Below are 22295 nucleotides of genomic sequence, written 5' to 3'. Positions count from 1 at the left end.
TGTTTGCAGATGTGGGTGTTTGTGTTTCTTGGTTTTCTCCATTCTATCACTTTTTTGTTTTTTTTATAAGCTTCTTTTGCAGAGACTGACGCTGGCATTTAAGTGAAATATAATTCTCTATTACTACTAGTGGTTGGACTTGATTTTGTTGGTTACGTTTTTGTAGCACCAGATTATTAGAGTTTACAGGTTGCTTTTTTTCCAAACATAATTGGGTAAACTCGTTGGCCCGTTAATTAATCTATTGTTTGTTTATCATCTGGTCTTTGTGCTGCAGCACTACTGTATTAGTTTCATGTTGTTACATATGCAAGCCGAAAGCTAGAAATCGTGATGGTATACACCACACTGTTTCTATGGATAATAAGACACTAGAGCCAAAGAGCAAATAAAGTACCAGCTGTTACTTTTGATTGTTCTGAATTTAAATCATTAATTTATTAACAACTACAGGATGTCTAATTCAATATTCCTACAGTGTTGCCATACTTATTTGTGTTAAATATTAATCAGATCGATTTTTTGTAAGTCCAAATTCTAATAAACTTTTTGCAAACTCCCCTAATAAACGTTTGCAAACTCCCCACTTAAACAGATCAATAGCTGCTTAAGTGGAGCACATTTCGACCAAAAATAGGATTTAATAGCATTACCTTATTAAACATTGGACGCAGGCGCCTACACTATTTTTAGAGAGATAAAGCAAGTGTTTTATTAGGGGTCAAGAGTGTCAAATTAGTTCATCCCCATATAATAAGACCACCCACTTCATAGAAACAGTTTGGTTTGGTTCAGATGTAGTTCGTTAAAGCGGGGTGACTGTATAAGTAGATGCAGCACTATTTAAATAATATACGACATTTAAAAACGTACCTAGAAATACTGAGATTTAATGATCTTTGTGTTAACTCTAAATCTTTGTCTGCCACTGTTTAGGAAAAATCATTAGACATGATTTATTTTACAGTTAGTCTCTAGACCTGGCAATGTAATCTATTGTCAAAATACCCTTATAACTTTGTTGCTACCCACAGATAAACCAGTGTTACCGGACAATTATGAAAGAGATACCTGGAAAAAACTTGAAGATGCTGTTTCGGCTATTCACAGGTTTCATATTTATTTAAATTTTAAATAGTTTAATATGTATGTATGTATATATAATATTCTATGTGTATTTAAGTGTATTTTACTAAAAAAATTTGGAGAGGCTGAATTTATACATGAATTTATCAAAGTTCAACAGTTTAGCACGATGCCTGTTCATGCAGATTGCAGTGGCAAGCTGCTTTAACTAAGGCATAATCATTAGCAGCCAAATCATTAAAATGTTCAGTCTGTACACTCTATTTAGCAGTGTTTTGATTAGCTAACACACACAGCAGTGGTTGGGGTTCTGGCAGCCGTAAAACCTGAGTTCTTTAATACAACCTGGGTTCTTTAATTCCAACTAGGGATGGGACGAAATTAAAATTGAGAAACCAGAAACGTTACCCGGGCGAATCCGAGTACCCGGCGAGTGACATCACAATAGGCGAGTGACGTCAAAAAGGCGTTTTTATTTATGTATTATGCGGCTGTCGTCGAGTCCGCACGAGTATGCGGTTGTCATATAAAGCGAAAATGCGCCTTGTGTAGCCTTACGTCTACTGGCGTTGATTCCCCGGGGGCGCGCGCCCCCTGGTTTACGGTACCTGTATTATTGCGTAACAACGCATTATCCCGATCAATGCAAAAGCGAAATAAAATAACCGTTCGGTTTATGTTTGCGTTGTACTTTATATTTACTATGTTTTTATTGCTAGGTAGACTGTTTGTTACGTAACAGTAGGGATTCACACGTGGATTTATTGCGTCATAATAGCAATTGTTTAACCTGGCAATTGATTGCGAAATAATAGCAATCCACACGTTGATTGTTTGTGTCATAATAGGCATTTACACGTTTATCATTTAGCATGTAGGAGGTTTAAAAACAGGCTGAATGTTTGCGTTTTTAAAGTAAACCTTTACGTGTAAACCTTTTTTAGTTTAGCCTTTACGTGCATAGGAATTTAGCCTTCACGTGCCTCGTAGTTTAGTCCTTACGTGCGTCGTATTTTAGTCTTCACGTGGGTCAGAATTTAGCCTTCATGTGCGTCTTGTTTAGCCTTCACATGAAACGTAGTTTAGCCTTCACGTGTGTCGTGTTTTAGCTTACAAGCGTGTTGTAGTTCAGCCTTCACAAGCATCATAGTTTAGCCTTCACGTGCCTCGTAGTTTAGCCTTCACGTGCGTCGTAGTTTAGCCTTCGCGTGTGTTGTAGTTTAGCCTGCATGTGCGTAGTAGTTTAGCCTGCATGTGCGTAGTAGTTTAGCCTTCACGTGTGTCGTGTTTTAGCTTACAACGTGTTGTAGTTCAGCCTTCATGTGCATCGTAGTTTAGCCTTCATGTGTGTCGTAGTTTAGCCTTCACGTGCGTCGTAGTTTAGCCTTCACGTATGTCATGTTTAGCCTCCACGTGTGTCGTAGTTTAGCCTTCACGTGTGTCGTGTTTTAGCCTGCACGTGTGTCGTAGTTTAGCCTTCACGTGCGTCGTATTTCAGCCTTAACGTGCCTTGTAGTTTAGCCTTCACGTGCGTTGTAGTTTAGCCTTCACTTGCGTTGTAGTTTAGCCTTCACGTGTGTCGTGTTTTAGCTTTCACATGCATCCTAGTTAGGCATACACTGACATTTTTTTCGCCCCCTTAAGATTGGTTTACAACGTTAAAAAAATCGACGCCTATGCTTACATCGCATGCATGCAAGCAAGTAAAGACACGTCCGTCAGCGAATTAGTAGGTATCAAAACGAAATAACCATAATCTAGTCGATCCATCAGACATGTATACATTGATTAGCGCTTCAATTCAACTGAATATGTGGAACGAATTTTTATTAACAAAAAAAAAAAATTATTTACATGAGAGGCACAAATTCCTAGACAACATTTAATACAAAAAATTAAGATTTTGGAGATTGTAGTGCAAAAATGTTAGCACTTCCACATTCTTTGGCTTGAGACGATTACACAGGGGAGATACAATCACGCCCAATGAACTGAAAAGACGTTTCGACGATACACTTGTTGGTGGACAAGAAAGAAGTGATAAAGCTAAGGAAAACAATGTGGGACAATCCGCGCGGACGCGCGGTGATCCATCTGTTCCAATCTTGGCGTTGTTTCAGTGTCAACAATTTGATCGTCGGACAGAGGACAGTCAAACAAAATGCTATCTTCGTTGCCGGAATCGTCTGTCGATGACAAATAGCAATTTTTAGCTTCTGGCACACCACGGTGTGGTTTACTAAACCTGTGTTGTAACTGCTCTTTTAGTACCGATATGAAAGTGCCTATACCAAACAACCTGCCTTCTGCATTCTCATGTTCAAATTTTTTCAATTTTCTCACAAGATTTACTTTAATAGGCAGAATGTGAGAAATTGTTGCTGCCTCGCCGCTCAGCTCACAGGTGGCTTTATCGAACATTTTTAAAACAATTGTTAATGAATCAACTAGCTTCCACTCATTAAACGATAGGTTCTGAAACTCGCCATGGGTCTGATACAACTGATTTATTGCGGGTTTCTGCTCCAATAATCGCTCAAGCATAAAAAATGTTGAGTTCCAACGAGTTGGGACATCTTGGATGAGCTTGTGTTTTGGAAGGTTAAGATCCGTTTGCACTGACTTTAACATGCCGCATGCCCGCGGAGAATGGTGGAAGTGTGTAACAATACGATGAGCAACGGCAACTGTATCATTGACCGTTCGTTGGGAATTTTTTAAGGCGTGGTGTACAACTAGGTTGATGGTATGCGCCATGCACCGCACTCCCTTGATCTCACCATCACGCAGGGCTTTAACAACGTTGGCTGCATTATCGCTGACCATGTACCGTAACTGTATATCCCAGAGAGCTTCTTGAAGTTTTATCTCTTCTAAGATATGCTGAGCAGTATGCGACCCTTCTAATTCGTTACACGACAACACGTAGGACAGAAGACGTAGATTGCCCTTATCATACGATACAAAATAAATCATGAGGCTCATATACGCGATGTTTTGAATGCTTGTCCATATATCTGTCGTTCCAGCAAAACAATCGAATTATTGACCATGCGTTTCAGTTACATATTTTCTTGACGGAATATTATAGCGGGGTTGGAGTTCAGTAATTAAACGCCTAAAGCCTTCGTTTTCGACCACAAATAAAGGAAGAAAATTTGCTGCAACCATCTCACATATAAGTTTTGTAATTTTTTGGGCAGCTGGGTGCGTTGTTGAAAAACATTTTTTGTTGGCAAACATCCCTTCGATTGTCTGTTGAGCGGTCGGTCTTTTACCGCAGTTGCTTTGAGTAGCCACACCACTTTCTTGCTTCCTTACATCGATTTAATGTTTTTAATAGTAAGTGCTTTATCATGGAGCTTGTCGTATATGTAGCAACAGACTTTCCCTGACTTATCAATACGTTGCACAGATTACATACTGTTGTGGAGGTGTCTGTTTCCATTACTTCGAAATACTTCCAAACAAAAGATGACTTTGAAGTAGAACTCATTCTTAATTCTCTCGTACAGCAACAATTTCACGGAGTATAGTATGCATAAATGCGTTTAGTTTATTTTTACGCACAGTATTGCGCAACTCGAATGAAGGTATGTTTGTTTCGTCATAGTACGAAATGTTACGTCGGACTTTGTTGCGCGAGAACATGGATCAACGGGCCATGAAAACGTTTGAATACCTGCCGTACAAACCATTTTTTCCGTGTTATTAAATGACGAACAACTAAAATATTAATGAAATTACCCGGACAGAGTAATTGCGATACCCGGCCGGGTCCGAATACCACGAAAACGTCGATACTCGACCGGTTAATTGGACCTGGATTCGACCCGGTGCATCCCCAATTCCAACTTGCTGTTGACTTCGGGACAGTTATTTTTTGGTAGCCAAACACATTTTTAGTCACAGAGACCTATTGGGAATTGTCGACGTAATAAGCTTAATTGTGATGTCATCCATTACCATAATTTACAATATTGCTTAACCCCAACGTATGTTGTTTAATTGCTTTCAATTGTGATAAAAACAGATTGTAAGATATTCCGCGAGCCCACACTCTTTCTGGGATTCTAAGATTTAAACATTGCCGTCCTTTCATTTGGTGTTTGCTGTAATCACCAGTGCTGTGGCAAAGTGGTTATCGCACCTGCATGTAGCCCAGAAGTAATGGGTTCAAGCCTCGTGGCTGCTACCATTGTGGGCAGTGGCACAGCAGGATTTTACGCGTGCCTGTCACTCAAACTACCAAATCTTGGTATAAAGCGTATTTCTGACTATAGTGCGGGCGCCTGTGTGATAGAAACTTTGTTAAAGCTGCGAATTATTGTTTTAGGTTAGTCGCATGTTCATAGGCGTCGTTTTTTTTACTTTAAATATTTTTTGGGGGGTGGCAACAACATATTAACACAATTTGAGAAACTGTGTTAAAAGCGAGTGAGACCCTGTTAATTTGTCATACTAGCGCGTTACAGCGTGCTGTGAATGCTCGCTTTTCCCCTAACAAGACTTGGTCGTAGCTTCATAGAGCGAATGCAAGCAACTCAGTACTTTGTAATTTAACGTAAAGAAAATTAACGTAAAGAATAGGAAAACAACAAAGAAAATAGCATAAAGAGACATCTTTATCTGCAGACAGAGATAAAATTCACACGCCGAATCGATTACGTCTGGTTTGTGTTTTGGAATTAAATTCCTCAGCGATGTGGTTTATATCCGGAGATTTTGCTGTGTTGCTGTGAATGTTTAGTATTGCCAGGTTGTTAAATCTTTGCTGATTCTGTGTCGAACTCAGATATGTTTAAATTCTTCTGAGCTCACTGAAGGAACGCTCAGTCTCGCATGATGAAGTTGGCAGCACGATATTTGTAATAACAGCCGTATGTAAATTGGGAATTATGTCTTTCATCGGGACTTTTGCTAGCTGTTTGCGGAGTTGCTTTATTGAGATTTCAACACCCTTCCGTCGACAGCGAGCGAACCACTAGACTCTCTCCCTTTTTAGTTCTTGTGGATCCCTATCTCCGTCGTAAAATTCCTTCTATTTCATTTTCCGTCAAATGGCTGTCTTCTAAAACGAGTCTTAGTAGCCGAACGGGGCAGCTGCAAGTCGTACCTTTCCAAAGTTGCTCGTGCTGCGGATTGTAAAATATCTTTTAAGATGTCAGTAAAATACTTCCGTGTCTGCATTCGTTTCAACAAAAAACACAACTGCGTTTTTATTGGAGGACTTATCAGCTTGGCTAACATCGCCAACGCCTCTTGCATGTCTCCATTTAACACATGTCGTCTTTGACATAAAACATGGGTGGGCTTTATGGTTCGAAAAAGGTGCTCCAAAAGCCTCCCAAGGGAAATAGCTGCTGAGTTTTTTCATATATTCAAGTTCCAGGTATGACAATGTGTGGACCTGATACTACATTTTTGCGGCGTGTCTGTGCTAGTTTCGTGAAGATACTCTAATATGCCTTTGTAGTTAATCAATGCTGCATCAAGATTACTTAATCTTAAAACCCAACTCGTAGGGCAGAGTGGGCGAATTGTAGGGGCTTTGGAAGAACCAGCAGTTATGGTGTTAAATTTGTTTAGGCCTTTGGATAATTCTTTAATAAAATTACCAATGCAATTTAAAGATGCCATAGACCGTTTTACTACGAAATTTGTCCCACAAGCATCTTGGCAAACAAGACTTTATTGATGCCCTGTGCAGTGCATATAGGATGCTTTGGAATTTTATTTGAAATTCTGCTTTGAAGCCTTTTAACTCTTCCTGCCATGTTGGCCCCACCGTCGTACCCTTGTCTGCAAATTTGCGAAAGTTTCAACCCGTATTGGGTTAATACATCCTCCACAAGTTGGAACAAAGTGGCTTCGTCACAGTTACTGGTATCATAAAACCTAGTGAAGACTTCGTTACTTTGAAGGTCTTTGTCATAATACCGCCTGGAAAAACTAACTTGGTTACTGCGAAATATTAGACATTTGCTGCGAAATATCAGACATTTCATCTATACTGCGAAATATCAGACATTTCATCTATAACAATGGAATATAAAACCTCCAAACAAAACAACTTGGATTCTTTTTTTCATGATTTCTAAAAGCTCCCGTACCACAGCATGACCCAACATCGACACCATCTCGTTTTGAATTTCCGGGGACATGAGTTACTCTGTCGAAATGTTTTATAAAAATAATCCTTAATAGTCGGGTTGTGTTTGCTAAGCTGATGCAGGAGTGACCACAGGTTTTCCATTTCTTTTTCATCGTTGTGATCACGTAATGCCTGGTCTGTTACACCCTGGTGCCCGGCAGCGTCAAATATTGCTGTTAGCACAAGCCTATTATTTTATATATTTCTTTTAAACTTCTGTCAACTAATGCTGATGTGGCCAATTCTTCCATGCCAATCTATAAAGGAGAAAATAATAGTATTTATTGGTCAGGTGAGAAAGAAAATTAAGCAAACAGTATCTTACCATGATAGAGGAAGATGCGCTTATGTTGGGCTTGAGCATTCTATACATTGTCTAACCTTTTTAAAATAGCACCAACCATTTTCTGTCATCACCCACGGACTTGATTTCAAAGTTCCCATGCTTCTTGGGTCCAGCCGACTTCTAAAAGCCCAAACACAAGTGGCACAAAAACAAGTTTGGTCTTTATTAAGACCTAAAATGGAAACTTGTTGAACCAATGCCGCTCTTCAGATCTGCCAGAGGCATTTTTTTGGCATACTTTGCGGCAAGATCTGTTCCCCAGACAAACACAAGTCAGGTGCTTCTGTGGACAGTAGAGGCTGGTATGCAACATCCGTTTAAGGTGATGGCTACATTACGGCGGATGTCGACAAAGCAGATTCTGCTACATTTTCACTACCCTTTTGTTTTTTTCGCTGCAGAGAAAAGAGTTTCCATGCTCGGCTGATTCATATTTTAATTTGCGCTTGCGGTAATCAATAAATTTAAACATTAGGCACAAAGTCCAAATGTTGCAGTATTATATAATTTCTTAGTATAGACAAGTATATTATTAGTATAGAACATGCGGCATTGTTGCGTCATTAATTCTGTTAAGCTAGTAGTTAGGTTTATTAGAGCACCTCAAAACACAAGCACACGTTTAGAATAAATGACCAACAAGGTCAAACAGGAGGCCAGGTAGAAAAAGGAAGACGGCAAAATCACTGAGGCAGAACACAATGCACATAGTTGGGGAGGGGCATCACACATACAAATTAGATACAATAGGAACTGCATGAAGGCATGCGTGCGGAGCATTTTAGAGTTGAGGTACCAAGTCTAAAGTTCAAACTTAACGAAACAATGGCCCGTTTGTAGTGAACTTTCGTTACGAACGTAGTTGATTGTATATAAGTGAGGTGGCGCGTGTAGTGTGTTTCGTATTCTAACACTGTAGACATTAAAACTGGGGTGGCATGCCACCTCTGCCACACCGGAAATCGACGCCTATGCGCAAATTCAAGACTAAGTGAGCGTAGCAACCGTTGTAAATCTGTTCTCGTAAAAAATGACGAAACGCAACCTCAGCGTGTAGCCAATGTTTTATAAATTATATGATTTATTTAAATCAATGGTTTCCAAACTTTATCTATTCCCATACCACTTTTTAGTTCATGCAGCGTTCTCATACCACTTACATAATAAAACTAAAGGCTTTTGAATGTTAAACAAAAAAGTCACCTGATTATTTACAGAGTTTTTTAGCTGGAATTCGTATTGCATACTTAGCATTGCCTTCTTAAAGTTGCGAGTAAAATAAATGTAATTTGCCTAAATATGTTTCAGAATTAACACTGCTTTATTTTTACGATGTTTTGCTCAGCCAAGCAGCATGTCTATTACGAAATAGTAAGGATTCACATGTCGATTCATTGCATCATAGTAGCGATTGTTTCAACTGGCAATTCATTACGACATAATAGTAATTAACATGCTGATTATTTGCGTCATAATAGCAGTTATCTTATTGATTATTTTGCCTGCAGGGGCTTGAAAACAGGTTGGATATTTATGCCGCTTTACTTATAGTTAAGTTTGCAAAAATACTTAGTACGTGCTTTAAGCAGCGCCTTAATTTTAAAAAGTTTGAAACCACTGTAGTAGAGAATATAACATGAAATGACACGCTTTACGCAATTAATGTGAATTAAAATAATGTTACGACAATTACTAAAAAACAAAAGGAAAAAAAAATTTCAATTTATTTTTTTGGGGGGGTTTAAAAAAATCGTATAATATGAAGTCAACTTTCTTACATCCGGCGGTGCATCCAGTGGCGTATCATCAAAAACACAACGATTAGCTAAAAATGTTGAAACGGCTCGTCACAAAGTAAATATCGTCCGGGTCGAGCTAGAACAGGTGCCAAAAAACGTTGTTCGTTTGCACTGCACGAGAACCAGAGTTTCGGAAATCCCAGTTACAAGATATTAATTTTATCCATAAAACTGGAAATTTATGTACACTTGTTATGTTATGTAACAATATTTCAAAATTCAGAAGTTTAAACATTTAAATAAATTGTATAGTTCATAAAACACTGGCTGTACACTGACGTTGCGTTTCGTCATTTTTCAAAAAAAACAGATTCACAACGATTGCTTCGCTTACTAAGTGTTGCATCTTCCTTTATTTCCTAAGCTGGCGCAGAGTTTAAATATGTGACGTTTCGATCTCGTGGTTGGTTAGGCAATCGGCACATTCCTCACGATTGGTACATTATAAAATGTCATAATTAATATTTATGTTGTAATAATCCATGTAAAGTAACAATTGAATGACGAAAGGTTCAAAGTGCAACACGGCAATGTTTGTTATTCGATCGACTTCGTTATCTGATAATTACGAACACATGTAATTATTACGAAAATGCGACAAACATAAAACAATAAATCACAGCTTAAACAACCCTTTCTATCACTGAGGCACTATAGTCAGAATTACGCTTTATACCAAGATTTGGTAGCTTGAGTAACAGACACGCTTAAATCTATTTTTGCAATAAAATTAACTGGTCACCATCCGGATTTACGAGATTTTTCTGGTTCAGAATAAAGAAAACATTATATCGCTCTGAATTAGTGTCTGTGATTTCTCCCGCTAGGAACAAAGAAACATATCCCTCTGAATTAGTGTTCTAAATTTCTCCCGCTCAGAATAAAGAAACATTATATCGCTCTAAATTAGTGTCCGAGATTTCTCAATAAAACAATTTTCGCGCTTGAAAACCCTCTTGTTTTTGTCCTGGCTGCGCCACCAGGCAAGACACTTAACGGCAATCATTCTAACCCATTGGTCGCTAGTGGGTGGTCCAAGTTATTAGCCATACATTAAAGAAAATGAAAAAAATCCCCTCTCGAAAATATTCACCCACAAAATACCATGTTAATATTTTATTTTATAAGATATTTATTATTTACTTCAACAAGATTTTTATAATTATCATGACCTGTATGTTAACTCCTTAAAGTATCACTATTGTCCAAACAATTATTTTATTTTTTTCTCAATCTCTATGTTCAATGTTATGCTTGAATTTGTGTTCCTATATAAGCTGAGTTTGTGTGCCAGAGTATTATTCTAATAAAGACTAATATTACATGCATTGGATCAAGAGGTCTTGTTATTTTGTGTGACCTTGGATGACCTTTAGTCAGTTTTTATAACATACTTGGTAACTCGTAAACTAGTACGAGGTGTATGAACACAAGTTTCCGGCCAAGCGAGGATAAAGTCAGTTACATCCATTTATGCATTCATTCATTTTGCTGCGAAATACCAATTAAGAAAGACCTGCTCAAACTTTTTAACCATTATCTATTATTTTGTATAAATATTTTTGTTTTTTTAAAAAACTAGCCAATGTTGTATGAATTCTGAATTGACAAATAAAATCATTTCAGATCCTCATTTATACGATACAGCCTTGAAGAATTATACAAAGCAGTTGAAAATCTATGTTCTCATAAGATAGCAAAAAATCTCTATGGTCAGGTATCAAAAAAGTTTTTTATTCATATTCACTTTTTTGGTCCCTTTTTATTAGTTTGTAATTCAGTGCTCAGATTCATTGCCAGGTGTCGCTGAGCACATTTTTTAACATCCAAATTATTACGAAAAAATCATTCTAATATCATACGTCACATACAAATTGTCGTAACCGGGTGACAGTTGCTATTATTGCCAGAATAATCAGTATTTCGCGTATTGAATAGGTCGTAAACGAATGACAACGTGAAAAATTGCAATGTGAAAAAAGATTTTAATTTTAAACATTGAAGGTAAAATAGGCAATAGGCTATATAGTATAAAAAATTAACACTAAACGAAAATACAGTGCAACGAAAAACAGGTTCGCAAAACGGCAATACAGTTTGTTTGTCCATGATTAAATGCCGCTTCGTGACAATGATGTAAAAACTTAATGATGATTACCCTGTTGCATTACAAAATTCCATGTTCCCATACTAGAAAACAAGCGTTCAGGGCTTTGGTTAACAGCATTTGTGCTTTTTTCATCAAGAAATCCTAAAACTCACTTACTCCTCTAGTTACGACAGTGCAACTTTTTTCTTTTGTAATTTTTTTATATGCAAAATTACCTCATGCTGTTTTTAATTTTCATCATGAAGCAAAAGACCGATAATTTGTAGGCTACAAAGCGATAAAAACATGGATCATTTCCATACTTCATTGCATTAAAATAAAATTACAGTTTGCAAGCCATGAGAAAAGTATACATAGTGTCCATCACATAGGCGGGAACGTGGGTATGCAGGGTAATCAAAGCATACCCTAATAAAACCTTAGGTTACCTAAGGGTACCTTAAATAAAATGTATAAACAATAAAAAGGTACACTGCCCCCATTAACCCTTTAACTGGCCCCTATTTTTTTCAAATTTTTTAACTTTTGACCAGGTCTCACCTAATTGGATTTTGTAACCAAAATATAGTAGTTAGAGCAAAACATGCTGTAGAAAGTTTGTAGTATAAAATTGTCTTCAACTTCATATTTTTAATTTTTTTTTAGCGTCATCAAAATAACGATGATGTCATAATGAATTTTTCAATATGGAATATTTTAGAAATGCACATAAATATATAAAAAAAATGCGTAGCAAACTTGATCAGTATGAAAATATCTTTCTTTTGATGTATAACATGTACTTCTAGCATGTTCATACAGGCAAAAATCTCATAAAGAGCCATCGGTGTCGTACTTTTGAACCTCCTGATGATGGTGCTGTGGACAAAATTTTTGTTTTCCGTGAATAAAGTAAATTTTGGTCTGTTGTATTTATCAATGAGGCTCTAGAAAACACAAATTTAATAACATAACAGTGAAAACAGCTTTAAAACATCAAACACAGTTCGAAATGTCATTAGGGTGTTTCGCTTGATTTTCATTGAAAGGAAGTAAAGTTTCCCAGCTTGAATATCCTATAGGTTCTGTTCATGTTGAATCCAACATCAAATCTCGTTCAAAACCAAATATATGTATATATATTTTACCCATCAACTTTAGCACAAGTTATCATGAAAAGCGGTCAGGCAGATGGTTATAAATTTTGAATTTTCAAACAGATTTGCTTTGTTTATATATAAATCATACTAATTAGAGGAATACCAGCTAATTCAACAACTAAAATCAAAGAAAATGCAAGCCTATTTGTCCCAGTGTCCATTTGAGCAACTTAGTACGAAAATTCTATGCTAGCACCACTACAATGAGTTTTCAAAGCTAAAAATGCTTTGCGAAGCCTAAACAACACTTGTATGCAAGGGGAATCCCCTACGGCAACTTCGAATTGGAGCGAACAGAAGATTACAGCCAAAACTGGGCACAAAATTGAAGAAAAATGGCTAAATTTGTTAAAAATGTTCAAAAACTTCTATAAACCAATACTCAAACTTTGTTAATCGTTGATATATTCTGTATTGCTTAAATCAAAAGGAAATTGCTTCCTCCATCAAATGAGATCGAATTTGGTAAGGATAATGGAGAAATGACCGCAGAATCGCCGTTGAAGTGACATGTGGTCCCACATAGACTGGAGTTGCTTTAAGCAGTTAAATGGTTAATCCTCCGAGCGTTGAGAAATAATAGAATTTATACAAGACATGTATACAACCCCTGGATTTTCCAATTGTAAAAGTAAATTATTCCTAAAATCTTCCTAAAGAAATATATTCAATTTTATGAAATAAATACTTTTTAGTAGCTACGCAAGGCCTTCATGCTTTCAAAAAGCAATTCGAATTAAACTTAAAACCTGCGAACCAGAAAAAATTAAACTATAGAAATGGTTTGTTTTTTTTCTAAGACGCGATAAAAAAAAACAAAGTTACGGCTTGCGACTGAACTAAGGCTCTTCAGATTCAAGGTCAAGCTCCAAGTCGTATTATACTAGTTTTACGTAAGTCGTAAGAGATAACGAGAAATCATTTTAATAAAATGTAATAACAAACCTTAAATTATAAAGAGATATTATTTGTCCTCTAAATGGAATAGTATTACACTGACATACGCCGGAATTGCCCCTACAGATAAAAAAATTCGTTGCTGACCCACACTTTGACAACACCTGCAGGTAAAATTTTAGCCTCACTACGTCAACTGTCGCGACAGGCATTTCGGGCCTTGTAGGATTGGACATGATTATTCCGCGAAAAAAAAATATAACAATGTAAATTGAACTCAGTGTCCTGAGCAAACGGCTTAATGGCAGCACTGGTTGGTATGGGGTATACCCCCTGTCATAAAATCCCTTTTACCCCAGTGTCTCTTTTGTGAGTAACTGAAACAATATTATTTCAAGTATACTCTTTTGCCAAGGAATGCATTTTTTATACAGTTAAACTTCTTTTGATAAATTTTTAAAGATTTCTTTTAAAAGTTGAAGGATGTATGCGAGTCTCACATCAGGAAGCAGGTTCATATATTTGATGATGGTGTCTCAGGTGAAAGCTTTCTTCGAAAACTTGAACAACAGTGGCAAGATCACTGCCAGCAAACGGTCATTATTCATTGATTGTTTTATTTAAAATATTCCATAGACTTAACTGGCGATTTGACAAACCAAATCTAAACAAAAAAATTTGTTCATAGTACACTTTAATGAAGTTCAGTGTTCAGTTAAAAAGGAGCTCAATTTGCATGCAATGACAGCTGATAAGAACTAATAGTTGAAATAGGTATTTAACTTATTATGTTTAAATCTTTAATCATGTATTGATTTTAGTTTTACGTGAGTAATTTATTATCATTAGAATATCAAATATTACACACCACTGATTATAGATTATGATCCGTTGCATATTCCTGGTGCTTGATCGAACATATGTTCTTCAAAATTCCATGCTTCCTTCATTATGGTAAGTTAGTGGTTGACTATAAGGGTAAAGAATATTCTTCGTAATGACCAATATTCCAGGGATCTTGGCCTTGATCTTTTTCGTGAAAATGTGTTAAGTCGAGAACATGTTCGAGAGCGTTGTTTTTTTGGATTGCTTAATTTAATAAAGCGAGAAAGGTCTGGAGACACAATTGATCGATGTTTACTCCGCAATCTTCTATCTATGCTTAATGATCTCCATGTGAGTTTATGTTAACTTGGATACCTAGCATTCAGAGCATTGTCCAATCATGTATTATTTTATAGAAGGCCTAACCCAATACAAGTTTCATTTAGATTTATCACACAATGTTTGAGAAGCGTTTTCTTCATGAAACAGAAGAGAGTTATTCAATTGAAGGGTCCGCAAAACGATCTTCAATGGAAGTACACGAGTATCTGATTCACACAGAGAGAAGAATATCTGAGGAGAGAGATCTGTGCCTTGCTTGCATGGATCATTCAACATTGTAAAGCTTTAAAGCAAAAAAAAAATACTATGTAAACTGTAGATGTCAGCCAAAATATAAATAATTAGCTCTTTTAGATATTACTTTTCAATATGTCAGTGGTTTAAGTTGCTTACTTTTCAAAATTTAATTTCAGGAAACCCCTGACACTGTGTGTTGAAGAGCAACTAATATCCAAGCATACAGAAGCACTCTTAAGCAAAGGGTTAAGTCACCTCATAGTGGAAAATCGCATTGATGATTTAATGAGATTGTATAAACTGTTCTCAGCAGTGAAGGATGGGATACAATCATTATGTACTCACTTTAATAAACATGTCAAGGTAATTGGGCCTCAAACAAATGATACAACTTTTTGTTCTGGATAGGTCAAGTTTTTAAAGTTTTTTCAGTATGGTGTCAAATTTATAGCAAGGTTACCTGCCCAGTATATTAAACAAGGTTAGCACACTATACTTACTACCCCAGCTATAAATGAGTGTTGTAAGGATAACTTCAAAAAGGTATTTTGGTATTTTGCTGTTAAAACAATTACACAAATGAAGAAGTTGAAGTATACACCATGGATTATTAAACACGATGTTATGGTTAATCCTTAAACGGCCGGGTCTTACTTATTGGATTTTGCTACTATAGTAGCTAGACCTAATTTAGCAATGCAACTAATATAACTTTAAAGTAACGTCTACGCTTGTAACAAATAAACAGTTTGTTTTGTTTTTTCTAATTAGAATGTTGCCTCACTTATTGTGTTGGATGTCAGCAATGACCACACCATGGTACAAGATCTTCTTGATTTGAAAGAAAAACTTTCAAACATTGTGACAAAATGTTTTTCGAAAGATTTAAAGTTTGTAGAGGCTTTAAGGGAAGCATTTGAATCTTCAATCAATAAAAGACAGAATAAACCAGCTGAACTAATTGGTGTGGAATTTGGATGTTATTTGATGTGATCCATAGCCTACTCAATACAGGGCCCAGGAATACACCTAAACTGCTCAAAAAATAAGAGGCCCATTGACACAAACAATGCATATTATATTTTATTGTTTCATGAATGAAATTTTGTTTTTGACCGAAATTATTAAAATTGCAGCCGATATAATTCCATTCAAGAAGCTTGAATATAATAGGGATTGTTGGCGTCATTAAGTCTCTTTTTTGACCAGTTCACATTTCTATTTTTTGTTTTTCTGGTGTAATCATAGACTGTGTGTTAAGGAGGCCATGCATGATCTTATAAATTATTTAATGGCACAATTTTTTTATTTTTACCCCTTTTTTCTATAGCTAAATATGTGGATCAAAGAATGAAATCTGGTAATAAAGAAGCGACTGAAGTGGAACTTGACCGCACATTGGATCAGATCATGATGTTGTTCAGATTTATACATGGTAACTTTTAACCAAAACATCGAAAGTGTTCTACATTATAAATTTATTTCTATTAAAATTATAATAAAGTAATTACTCATTTAAAATTTAATAGTTATGGTCTGTGAACCTTATCCTGATGACCAGTATGATTAAAAGCAGTGGTTCCCAAACTGTGGTACGCAAAGGTCTCACAGGTGGTACGCGAGCAACTTTTTAAGTTCACACCAAACGGTAAAACGTCAATTTCGGTTATGGAAAGGTCTTGATTTAACAATCAACAATTACACAAATTTCACATTAGAGTTTGGAACAAAACCCACTGCAAATGAGTTTTGTTAAGAATTTGGTCTCTGGAAAGTAACAAATATCTTGAATTACAATAATTTTTTGTGTAAACTAGTTTGACCTGATTTCTACATCTTGCAACACTGTGATTCAATCAACTCATTGACCTGTGCAATCTTTATTAGATTTTTATCATCGACACATGACCCCTTGACTTAAACCTAACAAATTATCGTGCACCTTCGCCTTTTAAAATTAACTAATTGTCACCATTTACACATTACATGCCTTACGATATCATAAAATTTAATTTCAATTAAATTAGACCTTATACATCATGTGACATCTAATTGTCAGTACGATGTTTTACTTCGCCAACTTTGTTATTCTGGATCATATAATGGTGCAAAATGCGAGTTTAGTTTTTGGTGATAGGCAATCGGCCGGTATTATTTGATTAAGCTTGCAGAGTATGCTATGATAGATTATTGGAAATGGAAACGGCGCCTGATTTACACCGGTTGAATGTTCTCAATTGGTTGATTTAGATTGAACAGGGTGAATTAGTTTAAATGCTGGCATTAATTTTTCGGATTGAATTGGATATTTGACTTTAGATATTCAGGTTCGTTAAAGTATGGAATGCAGCCCATCCCTGTTTAGTATTGTATTTATTTTTGGTTTTATATTATTATTTATTTAAGGATATGATTTTTGGAACTGCAGGAAAAGATGTGTTTGAAGCTTTCTATAAGAAAGATTTAGCAAAGCGACTTTTGGTTGGAAAGAGTGCATCTGTTGATGCAGAAAAGTCTATGTTGTCAAAATTGAAGCAAGAATGTGGTGGAATGTTTACTGGAAAACTTGAAGGGATGTTTAATGACATCTCGCATTCAAAGGAGCTAATGGCACAGTATAGACAGGTACATTATACTGTTACCTGTAAATCTAAAATAGCTCTGCTCATAAATTAACTGTTCAAAAGTACTTTAAACCTTAATTCCTTACTTTTCAAAAGGTAAATTCAGTTGGTATGTCTTATTGTTATTTAGTTGCTGTATTTCTAACGTTTTTTGGTCTTGCTGGAATATTATAGCTATCTAATGTGGACTTGACGCTTAGCCTTCTATTACCCTGACGCTGAGCTTCAAAAAGGTGAAGTTTGGTCCGCAGCTATTAAGCTCTGTTATTGCTTGGCACATATCTACAAATTAAACGTAAATGTTGTTCATGATTTTATTATTTTGACTACTTTATGTTTTTAGCACGTCACTACAAAGAAGGAAGGTAAAGTTCCTAACATTGATATGAGTGTGAACATATTAACAATGGGATACTGGCCAACCTATCCACCCATGGAAGTACAACTTCCCTCATATCTTGTAAGTAAAATTTAAAATTAAATAGTTTTTGCTACGTGTTTGAGATGTATGGTCTGGGACGTTGCCTTAACAGCCAATCACGGGGCCTGCCTGTCGTAGTCTGCTCTAAAACAACTGTATAAAATCGTATATCGTTTTAATAAAAGCAAATATAAAAAAAATATAAAAATATATAAAACAGATGTTCTAAAAAAATGTGGCAATGACCGATAAACAAGTTAGCGTACACAGGTACAATGTAACTACTAAGAACAATCGTATTTTGTAAAAACGAGTCAAATGACACTTCGCACAATCTCTTAATACAATTACACAACCTTTCAACAACATGGTACAACGAGAACTAACCCAACAAGCGAATAGAAACAAGAAATAGAAAACGCTCAAATCACTTCAATCAGCCCAACGGCACAGAAACGCCGAGACTTAAACGTGTGAAAAATCAAAGAAACCAAGCGTGACAACAGTGAGCAAAAGTGAAACAGTGATAAGGAAAACCAATAAAAATAGACAATAAAATCGACAAATTAAACATCACACACAACAAAGACTGAAATAATGCAAACCTAAAAGCACACACAGCATAAAAGTAAATAAGCGTATGTGGGCTCAAAGCTCTCATACCCACAACGTAACAGTAATGATATGCATCTACTCATTATCATAGGAACATTCTGTTTTTGGTTTGAAATAAAGTAATGTTTTTTTGTAGTTTGTAACAACATTTATTGTAGGTCAAACTTCAAGATAGCTTCAAAGATTTTTACTTAAGCAAGCACTCTGGGAGGAAGTTGTCTTTCAGGGCATCGCTCGGCCATTGTGTTCTTAAAAGCAAATTCAAAAATGTAATATTGTTTATTGTCAGAATTATTAATGTTATTTAGTTTTGCATACAATTGAACTTACAATCTACGAGTATATCTGTTTTTTTCAGGGTAACAAGGAATTACAAGTTTCACAGTTCCAGGCGTTGGTTCTTCTTCTGTACAATGAAGCAACATGCTTTTCTTTCTTACAAATTAAATCTGACACACAGATTGAAGATTCTGAATTAAGAAGAACATTACAATCACTTGCGTGTGGTAAAGCAAGAATTTTAACAAAGGTAATAATTTTATTTTATTGGTGGTTTACAAAAGGCCTAAATCCCAGGTCCTTAAGGACCTTACGACACAGAAAAAAAATTAAAAGGGGCATTATAGCATTTAAAAGTATTTATTAAACTTATTTTGAAATATAATGTATGTTTATAAGAATATGGTAATTCTTTCAAGGAAAGAGAAGTTTTATCCTATTTTCATGACTTCATGCTCCTTTGGGGTTTTCTTCTTAGCTATCTGTTTGAAATATATATTTTAAAAACCTTTAAGTGGATTTTGTAAGTTATGCAAGATTTTTTTACAAAAATCTTGTTTAATATACAACTTCCTTTTGTCGTTATAAGTTGTTATTCCAGTAACATTGTAATTTATAAACGAAATAAATGGATTTATTCAGATTAGCAAGATTTTAGGGAAAATCATATCTCAACATAGGACTTTCTGTGGGTATAAGTTACATAATTAATTTTGTCAAAGCACAACTTTGCAATTGAATATTTTTTATAAGTTTTGCCCACAATTCCAACACCTGTGTCGCTACAGAGCAATATGTTTCAGTCAGTCAAAAACAAAAAAGTGAAACATGGCTTGTATTTATTGGGTTTAAAGAAGTACAGTTAAGCATTTTATCACTAATCCACACACCATTTAAACAGGACTGTTTTTTATAGTTTTGAATTGATTTAAACAGACAGATAACAATTTTTTCATGACATGTCTACTATAACATATTTCACGCTCCCATATATTTTTATTTAAAGTCTCCAAAAGGCAAAGATGTGAATGATGGTGATAACTTTAATCTAAACACTGAGTTTAAACACAAGCTGATCCGAATTAAAATAAATCAAATACAGCTAAAAGAGTCGGTAAGTTTTCTTATAAATAAATTTTCTGTTTAATGTCTGCGCTAAATATTATATTTTGCTGATGTAACTGCAGGTTGAAGAAAATACAGACACTACTGAGCGTGTGTTTCAAGATCGGCAGTACCAAATTGATGCTGCCATTGTCCGAACAATGAAAACTCGCAAAACATTATCCCATCAACTCCTACTTACAGAACTATATGACCAACTGAAATTCCCACTAAAAGTAAGGACTGGCCAGATCTTTCATACTTTCCTTACAACTTTGAGTAAAAGAAGCATTTCAACAAAATATTAAACTTTGTATATAGAAAGAGAATATATATTTATGTTTAAATGTGATGTAAAGGTACCACCAGAGTTTGAAAAAGCAAAACCGTTTTTTTTAAATTACGATAAATCAAACCGCTAAAGTAAACAACAGCTATGCGAAAATGCATGGGATTTCCCTAAAAAAAAGGTTGACTGTTTCTAGTTTTTAAAGTTCTAAAGAAAACTCGACTTAATATGTATTGACGCCGTGAGAAAGTGGTTAGCGTGCCTGCCTTGAACCATGGGTAATGAGTGCCTTGAACCATGGGTAATGAGTTCAAGGCTCATTGCTGCTACCATTGTGGGCACATAGGTTCTTGGGCAAGACAATTAACGACAATTGCTCCAACCTAATGGTCACTAGTAATGGGTGGTACAAATTATCAGCCACAATAAAAAATCCCCCACAAAGTAACATACATAGTAACTACTTAGTGGTCATTAATAGGTTGTCCAAATTATGAGCCATACATGAAAAAAAAACAAAAAATGATCACCCACAAAGTAGCATATATGGTAACTCTTAAGTTGTTTTTTATTGTGCTTAAGAAACTGACTTGTGTGTCACTTATTATTGGTAATCACATGCATTGTTGCATGGCATATTTTTTTAAATTTATCGGTTTAGTTTTGGATTTTATTTTAAATCTTTTAATTTTTTTAAAACTTTAGTGGTACCTTTACATCACATTTAAGCAGCTCTATGTACATACAAAGTTTGTTGGTAGGCTATGCTCATTTTAGGATTAATTCACTCTAAATAGCCATACATTGCTTTCTGTTTATACATCATGTCAGCAGTTTCCTTCAAAATTTAAACTGTTTAAAATTTAGCAATATAAAACCTGTGTTTTGTATTTATATACAACTGTGGTTTAATCCTAATTTTTGTCAAAGGCAACAGACATTAAAAAAAGAATCGAAAGTTTAATTGAACGGGATTATATGGAGAGAGACAAGGATAACACAACGCAGTACCACTATATGGCATAATGTTGTGATGAAACAAACTGCTTTGTTATCTTAAACTGAGTAAGAGAGAATGCCTTGCATAAATATACTTATACTATCACATTGGCGAACTGAAATTGTATGGTCGAATTAAATGCAGACATTTTTTGGGTGGTTGTAAAGCACACATGTCATATCAAAAAAATATTTGTACTCGAGTTTGTCTTTCAAATTAAACTTGTCATATCATTTTATGAACCTTGAATAAGGTGTGCTTGAAATTTTAGGATGTGGAACATCATATGCTGCTTTATAAACAAAGTAGTGAGTGTTTGTATCCAGGAGTGACTTTCGTTTTAGAAGCTTCCCATGCATGAGTTAAAAAGCACAATCTGTTGGCACCTTACCTCATTTAATTTCCACACTCAATACACCTCTTGGCAGCTTACCAGTTACTTTGTGGCTGAGTATTTTATTTGGGTGGTGGAGGATTTTATTTTAGCTTATAATGATCTGTATTCATAAGTTAAAAAATGCATCTTCCGATCTAACAAAGCAAAGAGCAAGTAATAAAATAATTTTGCGCTGTTTCAAAGTAGTTATCTCGCCTGCTTGCCACCCGGGGACCAAGGTGATCCTAGAATACAGATATTATAGCGGCCATTTTCGATACCTTCTACTGGTGCCACCCAGAGCCATAGAAATACCGAGTAGTCCAACCCATTGTTTCGTAAAAGACAAATTGAACGGCAATTTGGGTCCAAAATAACACAGTAGGTATAGGGAAAATGCATGTTTTTCGGTAAATTAGAGAAAAACTTGAGACTAAAAACAAATTTAAAGGTTGGAAAGTGTAAAAAACAAGTGTTATTTGTTTTCTATATCAAAAAAAGTCAAAAAATGGAATTAGAAGCGGTTGATTTTTGACATTTTAGTCATTTAATGGGGGTAAATTTATATGCTTTTTCAAAAAAATGTTTGGTAATGTAAATAGAAGCTGTTTTACGCCTTTCCACAAAAGGAAATCGCAAATAAAACTCAACA

The 22295-nt window shown here is 35.5% G+C and overlaps 1 protein-coding gene across 2 annotated transcripts; it reads left to right on the top strand.

The window, feature by feature from the left end:
• Positions 1-1034: 1034 nt before the first annotated feature.
• LOC100175879 (cullin-4A) lies at positions 1035-21841 on the top strand (the record flags this gene model as incomplete). Of its 2 annotated transcripts, XM_018815346.2 has the most annotated exon segments (16): positions 1035-1110; positions 11012-11102; positions 14008-14127; positions 14412-14485; positions 14545-14707; positions 14803-14975; positions 15112-15298; positions 15707-15899; positions 16266-16370; positions 17364-17560; positions 17903-18019; positions 18754-18864; positions 18954-19124; positions 19881-19988; positions 20062-20214; positions 21198-21841. In XM_018815346.2, coding segments are annotated over 16 exon segments (2135 nt in total), but the record flags the coding sequence as incomplete, so codon positions are not given.
• Between the last annotated feature and the right edge of the window lie 454 nt (positions 21842-22295).

The sequence above is a fragment of the Ciona intestinalis genome, unplaced genomic scaffold, assembly GCF_000224145.3.
Source record: "Ciona intestinalis unplaced genomic scaffold, KH HT000067.1, whole genome shotgun sequence".
NCBI lineage: Eukaryota > Metazoa > Chordata > Ascidiacea > Phlebobranchia > Cionidae > Ciona > Ciona intestinalis.
Note: the sequence above shows the minus strand (reverse complement) of the source record. Positions and strands in the feature narration are given on the sequence as shown.